This window comes from Bubalus kerabau, chromosome 5 (assembly GCF_029407905.1).
Source record: "Bubalus kerabau isolate K-KA32 ecotype Philippines breed swamp buffalo chromosome 5, PCC_UOA_SB_1v2, whole genome shotgun sequence".
Lineage (NCBI taxonomy): Eukaryota > Metazoa > Chordata > Mammalia > Artiodactyla > Bovidae > Bubalus > Bubalus kerabau.
The window spans coordinates 59,357,115-59,369,855 of record NC_073628.1 but is presented as its reverse complement, the minus strand read 5'-3'; the positions used below and the strand labels follow the sequence as shown (position 1 = coordinate 59,369,855).

The following is a 12,741-nucleotide window of genomic DNA, read 5'->3' as shown; positions in this document are numbered from 1 at the left end:
TATGTCGGAGAGTGTTTTGCCTATGTTCTCCTCTAGGAGTTTTATAGTTTCTGGTCATACATTTAGATCTTTAATCCATTTTGAGTTAATTTTTGTGTATGGTGTTAGAAAGTGTTCTAGTTTTATTCTTTTACAACTGGTTGACCAGTTGTCCCAGCACCACTTGTTAAAGATTGTCTTTTCTCTGTTGTATATTCTTGCCTCCTTTGTCAAAGATAAGGTGTCCATAGGTGCATGGATTTATCTCTGGGCTTTCTATTTTGTTCCATTGATCTATATTTCTGTCTTTGTCCCAGTACCATACTGTCTTAATGACTGTGGATTTGTAGTAGAGCCTGAAGTCAGGCAGGTTGATTCCTCCAGTTCCACTCTTCTTTCTCAAGATTGCTTTGGCTATTTGAGGTTTTTTGTATTTCCATACAAATTGTGAAATTATTTGTTCTAGCTCTGTGAAAAAAATACCGTTGGTAGCTTGATAGGGATTGCATTGAATCTATAGATTGCCAGAGGGATGGTATGGGGAGGGAGGTGGGAGGGGGGTTCAGGATGGGGAACATGAGTTCACACGAGGCAGGTTCATGTCGATGTATGGCAAAACCAATACAATATTGTAAAGTAATTAGCCTCCAATTCAATTCCAGAAAAATAAACGACCCAATCAAAAAATGGGCCAAAGAATTAAATAGACATTTCTCCAAAGAAGACGTATAGATGGCTAACAAACACATGAAAAGATGCTTAACATCACTCATTATCAGAGAAATGCAAATCAAAACCACTATGAGGTACCATTTCACGCCAGTCAGAATGGCTGTGATCCAAGAGTCTACAAGTAATAAATGCTGGAGAGGGTGTGGAGAAAAGGGAACCCTCTTACACTGTTGGTGGGAATGCAAACTAGTACAGCCACTATGGAGAACAGTGTGGAGATTCCTTAAAAAACTGGAAATAGAATTGCCATACGACCCAACAATCCCACTGCTAGGCATACACACAGAGGAAACCAGAATTGAAAGAGACACGTGTACCCCAATGTTCATTGCAGCACTGTTTATAATAGCCAGGACATGAAAACAACCTAGATGTCCATCAGCAGATGAATGGATAAGAAAGCTGTGGTACATATACACAATGGAGTATTACTCAGCCATTAAAAAGAATACATTTGAATCAGTTCTAATGAGGTGGATGAAACTGGAGCCGATTATACAGAGTGAAGTAAGCCAGAAAGAAAAACACCAATACAGTATAAATGGCACCCCACTCAAGTACTCTTGCCTGGCAAATCACATGGATGGAGGAGCCTGGTAGTCTGCAGTCCATGGGGTAGCTAGGAGTTGGACACGACTGAGTGACTTCACTTTCACTTTTCACTTTCATGCATTGGAGAAGGAAATGGCAACCCACTCCAGTGTTCTTGCCTGGAGAGTCCCAGGGACGGGGGAGCCTGGTGGGCTGCCGTCTATGGGGTCGCACAGAGTTGGACACGACTAAAGCGACTTGGCAGCAGCAGCAGCAGCAACGCATATATATGGAATTTAGAAAGATGGTAATGATAACACTGTATGCAAGACAGCAAAAGAAACAGATGTATAGAACAGTCTTTTGGACTCTGTGGGAGAGTGAGGAGGGGGATGATTTGGGAGAATGGCATTGAAACATGTATAATATCATATAAGAAATGAATCACCAGTCCAGGTTCAATGCAGGATACAGGAAGCTTGGGGCTGGTGCACTGGGATGACCCAGAGGGATGGTATGGGGAGAAAGGAGGGAGAGGGGTTCAGGATTGGGAACACGTGTACACCCGTGGCAGATTCATGTTGATGTATGGCAAAACCAATACAATATTGTAAAGTAAAAAAATAAAATAAAATAAATAATTTTTTTTAAAAATCTAGCAAACTTTTAAACGTAGAATCTAAACGAAAAATATACAGATGTTCAGTGTAAACTCCTTTTGATTTTTGTATACATACAGCTTTTTATAATAAATACAATGAGTCTAAAAAAAAATAATAAATAAAAGAGAAGTAATGCCAATCTCACCTAAATTCTATAGGAAAACAAATACATGGGACATTACAAGATGGTTTTATGAGATTATCATAAGTTTAATACTGAAATGTGATTTTTTAAATTACAAGAAAGAAAATTACAGTCTAATCTCCCTAAAAGATATTAAGGATAGAGTAATAAAAGTGTTCTAAAATTAATGGTATTGGTTATACAAATGTGATTTTACTAAAAATCATTGAACTCTATACTTCAAAAGGCTTTTTAATATGTGAATTATACATCAAAAATATATAATATGTGTTACAAAAGCATATTAAATAACAAATAAAAATTTTAACATGTTATGACCAAGTTGATTTATTTCAAGAATGTAAAATTGGAATATGAATCCATTATTTTTTTCAAAAATTCTTAGCAATGAAAAATATAAAATATAAAGGAACTTCCTTAATCTGAAAATGGCTATTTACAAAAAGCCTACAACAAATATCAGACTAATAATGAATTATTTTGTTGAATTTTTCCCTTTGAGATGAGGAACAAGACAAGGATTCCACCAGTGTGAAACATACTAGCAGTCCTACCTAGCAAAAGAAAGAAAGAAAGAAAGAAAGAGAGGTAGGAAGGAGACAGAAAGAAAGAAAAAACAAAAGGTGGAGAAGGGACAAAAGGAAGGGAAGGGAAGAAAGAGAGAGAGAAAAGGAAAGAAGAAAGAAAGGAGGGACATTCCCTGACATCCAGTGATTAGGACTCAGTGCTTTCACTGACATGAGACCAGGTCCAATCCCTGGTTAAAGAACTAAGATCCTGGAAGCCATGTGGCACGGCCAAAAATTAAAAAAAAAAAGAAAAGAAAAAGAAAGAAAGTAAAGCAACGGCAAAACAGAAAGAAAGAGCAAGGAAGGAAGGGACAGAGAAAAAGAAGAAAGAAGTAGGAGTAAAAGGAGGGAGGGAAATAGGAAACTTACAGTTATCTCATGTTTTTCTGAAATGTCATTCAGGTCAAATTGGAGCTGGTTTTCCCAGACTTACTTTGCCTGGAAGGTTCTAGATTGGGGTTAGAGCTTTAGAAGTCAGCATGAAATTCTGAGGCAGAAATGAAGCAACAGTCATTCCACTCTGGTCATCCTTGGTCAGTGGAGGCAAGGGGATAAATGCACAGAACAAATGGTCAGGTTCCCATTTGTCCTTGCTCTCCTTATTTCTACACCCAGCTCACTTCAACTGCTGTCCTGCTTCCCTACAGTGATTCCATCCCACTCTCAGATGCTTCACTGTGAGCTTACAGAAGCAGTAATCAGGAAAAGCAAAAATCTTTCATAGATTTCTACACCAGTCCTCTTCCCAGGTCTATCCCAGCTGTCAGATGTGCTTAGTTTGCTAAAAGCCTCAACTCCAAGACAGCTGGTTAGTGACTTCTCTGATCTTTTTAGACCAACTCCTCATGCAACTGGATAAAGTTTAATTCCATAATAAATCTCTTGTTGCATAATAAGAATAATAGTTCTGCTTTCATATTTGAACCAAAATTTATCCCAGAGTAACAGTGGAGTCTGGGATTGGTTATTTGATACAATTAGATTTAAAGGAATTAAAGCTGCCCAAGAAAAAGGCACACATGTAGTTTATGGAATGTAGGGGGAAATCACCTCAGTCAACACCCACTGACACCTACAATCAACAGAATTAAGATTTGGGATGACCAAGTGGCTGCTGTCCTATAACATTTGAGGGAAGGCATATAATGGGATTGCTCCTTGCTTCTAAGTGCATCAGAGAACTTAAGAGAAAGAAAATGGTGAGTTATAAAGCTTTCAATTACTGCTCAAGGTTTGGGTAGGAAAGCTTCTCTATCTACCCTAAAAGAAACACTTGTATCCTGTAGCCACAGGACCAAGATTTTTGAAAACCAAATACACCACATAATACTGGGAGTGAATTGCAATACAAATTGAATTCACAAATTCACAGAATTTCTTACAGTAAAGTTTGGTCATTGATTAGAAGAAGGATTGACTGAAAATTGAGATGGAGATATATGGAAAAATTCTAATTAAACTGAATACCTTGAACCTGGAAATTCTACTGAGCCTCCTTTACTAGAAGGAGCAGCCATTCCTCCTTGGTCTGAGGAGAGACGCTTCCTATTTCCTGAAGAAGTATTGCCATGGAATCAGAATGTTCAGTTAAATCTGAATTTCAGAAAAAAATAATGAAAATTTTCTAAGTATAGAAGTATATGCCAAATATTGCATTGCACATATTTATACTATAGAAATATCTGTTGCTTCTCTGAATTCAAATTTAACTGGGCATCTTGTAATTTTATTTGCTAACCCTGGTAACCCAAATTACAAGGACTGCTAATTTTCCTCAGAACCTACCCCTACCTCTTTGCACTGTTTCTAGTCCTTTAACCAGATTTGAGCCTTGGTAGGACCAGGGAGAGTAAGGGAAATAACACTTATGACTTGTGAGCAGAACAAAATACACCAAAAGAATTGAGATTCCAAATTCAATATGTTAGCTTGAATGTGGCTTAACAGAATGAAACTGAAATACCAGGACATTATCATTGTACCACAGAGGAAGACACCCTGTGGCATGAGGACTTAGGAACACAAGAATGAATTTATCGTTTGCATGTGTGTGCTTAGTTGCTGAGTCGTGCCCGACTCTTTGCGACCCCATGGAGACCTGTTTATCTACTCCCTGTCTCCACGGTGCGCATAGGTTGAAAGTGAGACCTTTTATCCAAGGCTTTGGGAAACACATTTATGTAGAAGTTTCAGCATTCTTGAGGAACTCTGTGCTGGCTATTCTCTGTAGGACAGGAATGACAGTGGGAATGGTAGCTACTAAATGAGGTTCTCTGAATCCAATGGAGATGAAAGGACTTCAGGATCACAGAGGCCACATAGTAGCACTTAGCTACCAGAGACAATTGAAAGAGAAATCAGAATGATTTTTCTGCAAAGATCTTTGCATTGGCTAGTTGATCATGGAGTCTCTAAAACTGAAGCAGATATATAGTGGTCTAAAGTATTATTTGATTTGTATGAGCAGAGAAGATGGTGTTGTTCAGTCAATAAGTCCTGTCTGACTTTTGGTACCCCATGGACACCAGGCTTCCCTGTCCTTTACTATTTCCTGAAGTTTGCTCAAACTTACGTCCATTAAGGAAGTGATGCTATCCAACCACCTTTTCTCCTCCTGCCCTCAATCTTTCCCAGCATCAGGGTCTTTTCCAATGTGTCAGCTCTTTGCATCAGGTGGCCAAAGTACTGGAGCTTTAGAGAAGATCTAGATCTAGTGAACAGAAGTCTGATTGAATCAGTACAAAAGAAAGCGGTAGTTATTTATCAACCAATTCTAAGACTTGAGACCAATGTGGAGACCTAGAGCAGCTTCAATAAATGGGAGACTGACTAGCTCTTCTTGAGGAAGCATATGCTACACAGCCAAAACGTATACCGTTGTTTCCTTGCTACCCTTCATCAAGGAGGCTTAAAGCCATTTGCCAGGGTTGAAAATAGAAAAAGTTACAGAATTATAGAGATGAAAATATAAAAATAGGTCTAGATATACTACTTTTATATAATAGTCATCGTTATATTACTAAGTGTTTCTTCATGATATTCTGTTATGACTGAATATAATTCCAATGTATGGAGGTATTTCTTCTAATTATGCATGGATATTTTATGTTTCTTAGGGAACTCTCTGTAGTCATTTTTAATAAGTCTTTTTCCTTCCAGTAGGTTATTTCCAAACCATAATTCGAACCGTGAAATGCATTTATATTAGATTAATGTGCTTGCCATTATAATGTATACTGCAATAAAAATTTACAATCTGCTTTATTTCCTAAGTATAAATTCTAGGGCCCCTGATGGCTCAAAGGGTAAAGAATCGATCTGCAATGCAGGAGACACAGGGGACATGGGTTCAATCCCTAAGTCAGGAAGATCCCCTGAAGAAGGAAATGGTAACACACTCCAATATTCTTGCCTGAAAAATCCCATGGACAGAGTAGCTTGGCAGACTACAGTCTAAAAGGGTTGCAAAGTGTCTATAAGAGGAGAATATGGTTATATAGATAGCATCACCAACTAAATGGACATGAATTTTAACAAACTCTGGAAGATAGTGAAGGAGAGGGAAGCCTAGTGTGCAGTCCATGTGGTCACAAAGAGTCAGACACAGCTTAGCAACTGAACAGCAACATAAAGTCTATGTAGCAGGTCAAAATATAAGCTCATTTTTGAAGCTTATATTACATTATGACTTTCAAGAAAGTGTGTTAAACATTTGGTACATGAAAGCAAATTACTCCATAGCTTCATCAGCCTTGGAGAGTATCAGTTTAAAAATTTATGTGAGACAGCAAAAGAGACACAGATGTATAGAACAGTCTTTTGGACTCTGTGGGAGAGGGAGAGGGTGGGATGATTTGGGAGAATGGCATTGAAACATGTATAATATCATATATGAAACAAATCACCAGTCCAGGTTCGATGCATTATACTGGATGCTTGGGGCTGGTGCATTGAGATGACCCAGAGGGATAGTATGGGGAGAGAGGAGGGAGAGGGGTTCAGGATGGGGAACAAGTGTAAAAAAAAAAAAGAAAAAGACTCCAAGCTTCCACTGCAGGTGGTGTGGTTGGTTCAATAACCCTGCAGGCTGTGTGGTGTGACCAAAAAAAAAAAATTTTTAATTTTATAAATAAATAAATAAATCGAGTGTTTTAGAAAGACTCAAATTTTTTTTTTACTAATTGTCTATGCAGAATGGTTATTATACTGGGATTGGCAGAACCAACATAATTTCAAATTAATAGACATGAAAATGAAATTTGAAGGCTTTTATTCATTTAAGTCCCTAGGTTCAGAAAGGCTCAACCCAGAATAAAGAAGTACTTTGAAAAACAGTTGCCAGAACCTTACATGTATTTCTGAGACCATTAAACTATATTCATCTATCTGAATGACAGGATGCAAAATCAATTAAGATTTTTTATAACTTCAGGGAAAAATTGAGAATCTCTTGGTAAAGTAACAGACAAGAATATTTAACTCACTCTCACAAATCTGTGGGTCATTATCCCAGGTAACAGAGTTGCCAGAGATGATGAGTGCAGCAGAGGATTGACTCTACTCGGTATCTAGAGACAAAGAATAATGAATACTGTATTGTAAATAAACACTTAATCCTGCTTAAACTACAATCTTGGAAAATTCAGAAGGACAATTTCCATTTATCAAAGTACTATCACTTTCCCAAATGTTATGCCTTTATTTGGACATTAACATAGAAAGTGTATTAAAAAGCAGAGACATTACTTTGCTGACAAAAGTCCGTATAGTCAAAGCTATGGTTTTTCCAGTAGCCATGCATAGATGTGAGAGCTGGACCATAAAGAATGCTGAACACTGAAGAACTGATGATTTTGAACTGTGGTGTTGGAGAAGACTCTTGCAAGTCCTTTGGACTGCAAGGAGATCCAACCAGTCAAACCTAAAGGAAATCAACCCTGATTATCCATTGGAAGAATTGATGCTGAAGCTGAAGCCCCAATACTGATAGGTGAACAATGTTGGATTCATGATCTCCAAAGAAGATGTAGCTTCAGGACCAGGGACCAGCCTTGATCACTCAAGAGCTTTTGTGTAGCAGAGTTTTATTAAAGTAAGAAAAGGGAAAGAGACAGCTTCTGACATGGATATCAGAAGAGGGATGGAGAATGCCCCCAGATAGTCTTATCAAGGCCTTATATACTTTTTTCAGACCCACTTCCACAACATACATCTTAAATTAACAAGATTAGAATGAACAATAGAAAGATCTTACCAGACCCACTTCCATAATATACATTTTAACATGACAAGTTTAGTCAGAAAGTTCTTGTTAAGGAGAAACATGTCCTCAAGCAAGATACATTGTTATATTGACTAAGACAAAACAGTGTAGAAAAGAACATTTGTCCTTTTCTCCTTGAGAGCCCCAGACCTCTTTCTCCTTCTTGAGGGCTCTGGACTCCTTTCTTCTCCTCAGGAACCCTGGACTTCTTATCAACCTAGCTAGGAGATGACTCTTTCCATACTTTGGCCACCTGATGCGAAGAGCCTACTCATTAGAAAAGACCCTGATGCTGGGAAAGATTGATGACAGGAGAAGAAGTGGGCAACAAAGAACGAGATTGTTGGATGGCATCACTGACTTGATGGACATGAATTTGAGTAAGCTCCAGGAGATGATGAAGGACAGGGAAGCCTGGCATGCTGCAGTCCATGGGGTCACAGAGAGTCAGACATGACTGAGCGACTGAACAACAAATTTTCTTCTTCAGATCTTCTAAATTAGATATCTCTTCTTTATTAGGTTAAGGCACATTTTTATATACATCTAAGATAAATAAGATTCATCAAATTAGAAGCAAAGGAAATCCAAAGAAGATAAAATTAGTTGAGCACTTATTTCATATCATAAACGTTAAAGGCAAAAATTCTCAATTAGTATGCCAAAAGGTGTTCAAAGTTTGCCATACAATTTAGAAAAACTGATGACATTTATTTCTGTTTCAACTGAAATTCTGTGTAGTCATGGACTGTTGGGCTGGATTGTTCATGAAAATTGGTGGAGAATAAGATTGGATATTACTAAAGGTTAAGAAAAATAGTGTCAAATAACAGTCAAGTGTCTCTTTGGTGTAGCTTAGAATATTGTCTTATGAATAGATAAGAGACTATGGCACAAAATTTTTTCAAACAACAAAATAGATCAAATAGAGATAAAATGAAAAGAGTGACAGCTGTGGAAGTTCTTGGAAAAACCTGAAGCATTGTTACGTTGAAGTAGTGATTGTGTTGTCTTTATTAATGCCTTCAGGATTGTTTTCAGGTTTCCTAATGCCTTTTGGAACATCTTCAGAAATGAACATATTCTAAATTGCACCGCAAATTCGCAGAAATACAAATAGACAAAAAATGGAGGAAAGGAAGGCTGCAGTCCTTCCACTACGTGTGCCCCTCCTTCTATCTGTTTGCCATAGAGGCAGAAACCATGGAGACGCTTCTGGCTTTTGCCTTCACAGAGATTATTTCTCAAAGTGCTCTTTTTATTTTCTAATCACGGCATTGGGGATAAAAATGGTGAAGTTCTAACTTGAGTCCACAGTTCTCCTTTTGCTACTATTGTTTAGTGTTGCATAATGAACACAGAATGAATCAAAATGTAACCTTGTATTCATTGGTTAGGGGGACCCTTAGAGAATGTTTTCATGTACTAAATTTGTCTCCCAAAAATACATTAAACAATTTAGTAAATAATAGCCAGATTTCTTCCCTTTCATGATGTTGAGAAAGAAAGAGAGGTAAAACTCACGCTTCTTTTTAAAAGAGGAATCCAGAATTTTTATATCCATTTCAACAATCTGTACCCTTTACATCCATCCTACCTTCTTGGGTCACCTGGGGAAGAGGGAGTTGTAGGGTCATATCAGCTAAGCCACGGTTCAGGAAAAGTCATGACAAATTCAATGCCAGAAGCCACAAGCAGTCTGTAAGTAAATGTGTCTAGATATTTGATAATCTTCTACATAGAGCCAAGAGTAGAACAGAGAGACCTTTCAGTATTTGTGTCACTTCCTTTTTTATTTTTTATTTTTTTTCAGAATGATAATTTTTTATTTTTTAAGAATGTCCTGAATCTATGCATACATGAACCAGATAGATGAGTTAGGGAAAAAATAAGAAAAAAAAATCTTTATGAATTATTTAGATTAGGACATTGAAATCTTTGGTAAGAAGAACCTCTCTTTAGCAACTTCATAGTAACTTAAAGAAAACCTTTTTATTTTGAGATAATCATAGATTCATATGTAGTTGTAGGAAATAATACAGAGAGAGCCCAGGCACCCTCTACTCATTTTTTCCCATTGGTAACATCTTGCAAAACTATGGTATTATGTTAAAACCAGGATATTGACATAGATATGATCCATTAATTTTATTCATATTTATTGTTTTATTTGTATTAATTTGTGTGCATGAATGCACATGCTTGCATGTGCATTTATATCTATGCAATTTTTAGTAGACTATTTTTAAGAGCAGTTGAAGGAAGACTGACCAGAAGGTACAGGGATTTACAATAGACTCCCTGCCTTGACATATGCATATCCTTCCACATTTTCAGCATCTCCACTAGAGTTGTGCAAGCTTCCTTGATGGCTCAGCTGGTAAAAACAAAAAAACAAAAAACTTCTTGTAATGTGAGAGACCTGGGTTTGATCTCTGGGTTGGGAATATCCACTGCAGAAGGGAATGGCTATCCACTCCAGTATTCTGGCCTGGAAAATTCCATGGACTGTATAGTCCATGGGGTCACAAAGAGTCAGACACGACTGAGTAACTCTCACTTACTCCCTCAGAGCTATGCATTTCTACACTGATACATCATTATCACTCAGAGGTTGCTATAGTCCATGGGTCACAAAGAGTCAGACACGACTGAGCGACTCTCACTCCCTCAGAGCTATGCATTCCTACACTGATACATCATTCTCACTCAGAGGTTGCTATACATCCCATGGGTTTGGATAAGTGTAGAGTGACACGCGCTCACCAGTGTAGTATCACATGGACTAGTTTCACTGCTCGAAAAACTTCCGAGCTCAGCTGATTCATCCGTCCCTACTCTCAGTCTCTGAAAACCATATTATTACTCCATAGTTTTGCCTTTTCCAGAATGTCATATAAACAGAACCATACAGTAGCTAGCCTTTCTAGATCGGTTGCTTTCATTTAGTAAAATACATGTAAGTTTCTTCCATTTTCTTTTCATGGTTTGATAGCTCATTTATGTTTTCCAGAGAGAATTTCCCATTTTAAATTCCTATCAACAATGCATAAGTCATCTATTTCCTCCACATCCATGCTAGCATTTGGTATTTTTACTGCTTTTATAGTACTCATGCAGATAGATGTGCAATGCTGTCCCACTGTTGTTTTAATCTGCACTTTCCTAATGGCTAATGAAGTCAAATATCTTTTCATGTGCTTGCTTTCCAAGTGTATATTCTGTTCAGTGAAATATATATTTGTGTCTGTACTGGGTTTTACAATGTGCCTCCAAATTTGTGTCCACCTGAAACCTCAGAATGTGACTTTACTTGGAAATAAGGTCTTCACAGATGTAATATGTTAAGGCTTTGGTTAGGTGGGCCCCACCCACAAGGACTGGTGTCCTCAGGAATAAGAGGTAAATCTGGGCACAGAAGGAAGATGGGGTTAATATATAGAGAGAGGCAAAGCCATGGGAGATACAGGCAGAATAGCAGTTTTTAGGCATGCAATGGACATTTTTTACAGACATAGAATTCATATGTGATAAGTTCTTTTATTTCAGTAGCTGAAATAGGTTGTGCCAAATCCCTCTTATCTCACATTTTCAGATAAGAAAATGCCATCACTCTCATTCCAACTGGAGTTCCCCTAGAGATAAGGTGTCCTTTCTCTATGGTTGCTTCAAAGGTTTCTTTTCAAGAGGGTTTATAATACCTTGTTTAAATAATTTTGTGATGGCTGCTTTAAAGTATTTATAATAGTGTTAACATCTAATTCATCTTGGTATTGACATCAGTTGATATCTTTTATCAATCAAGTTGTGAGCTTCCTGGTTCTTGACATGACAGTTTTCTACTGTATCCTAAACATGTTGAATATTATAAGATTCTTGATCTTATTTAAACCTATTTTATCAGGCAACCATCTTCCTTAGGTTAGTGTGTAGATTCTGGACTACTTTTATGAGATTTAGTTCCAATTTAGCTTTAGTTTTCTAAGTCTCTCAATGGTATTCTGATCTGCTTTATTTGTCTGGTTCCCACGTAAATCTTCAGTGTATCTCTGCTGATGCTGCCTGTAAGAATAAAAGTGCTTCCCTGGGCTGCCTGCTGTTGCTAGGTGTGGAATCGGGGCTATTCAAACCTTGAGATAAAGAGTAAATTCTCTGGCCTGCTCTCTGGCTACTTTCTAAGGGTGGGCTTCCCACTTCACCAGAGTTGGTGCCACCAAGGGAGGAAAGCATCTAATGAGGCTGCTTTTTGCTGCTGGGTAAAATACTAGGGCTTCCCAGGTGGCATTAGTGATAAAGAACACACTCACCAATATAGGACACATAAGAGACTCGGGCTCTATCCCTGGGTCAGGAAGTTCCCCTGGAGGAGGGCATGGCAACCCACTCCAGTATTCTTGTCTGAAGAATCCCATGGATAGAGGAGCCTGGCAGTTTACAGTCTATAGGGTCGCACAGAGTCAGACATGACTGGAGCATCTTAGTATGCGGAAGACTAGGAGACTTGAGTCTGGGTGCTTTTTCCCACCATGTGGAGGATCAAGAGACCCTGAGACCGGTTCATCTTCTGCTGCTGGATTAGTGGTACACTACCATGGGTGTAGGGTCAAGAGATACTGATCCTGGTCTGTTTTCTGCTACAGTGTGGAAGGCTGGCACCCTGGGCCTTCTGGCATGTCTGATGTGAGTGGAGGAGTCTCCCTGCTATCTCAAAGTCTAGGTCTCACCAACCAGGTTCTTCTGGTGCTATTGGAAGCAGAGAATAAACTCACTGCTGTTGGCCATTGTAGGGCATGAGATATGTCAGTCACCCATGTTCTGCTATTGACATGGCTGCTGGTGGACTGAGATGTGCTGTTTCTG

At 38.3% G+C, this 12,741-nt stretch overlaps 1 protein-coding gene across 1 annotated transcript in view; it reads right to left on the bottom strand.

The window, feature by feature from the left end:
- The window catches only part of CR1L (complement C3b/C4b receptor 1 like), a 53,656-nt gene that overhangs the window by 28,767 nt on the left and 12,148 nt on the right, over window positions 1–12,741 (bottom strand). The window contains 1 exon segment of the mRNA XM_055583752.1: window positions 7,103–7,175. Coding sequence (XP_055439727.1) covers window positions 7,103–7,175 — 73 coding nt within the window.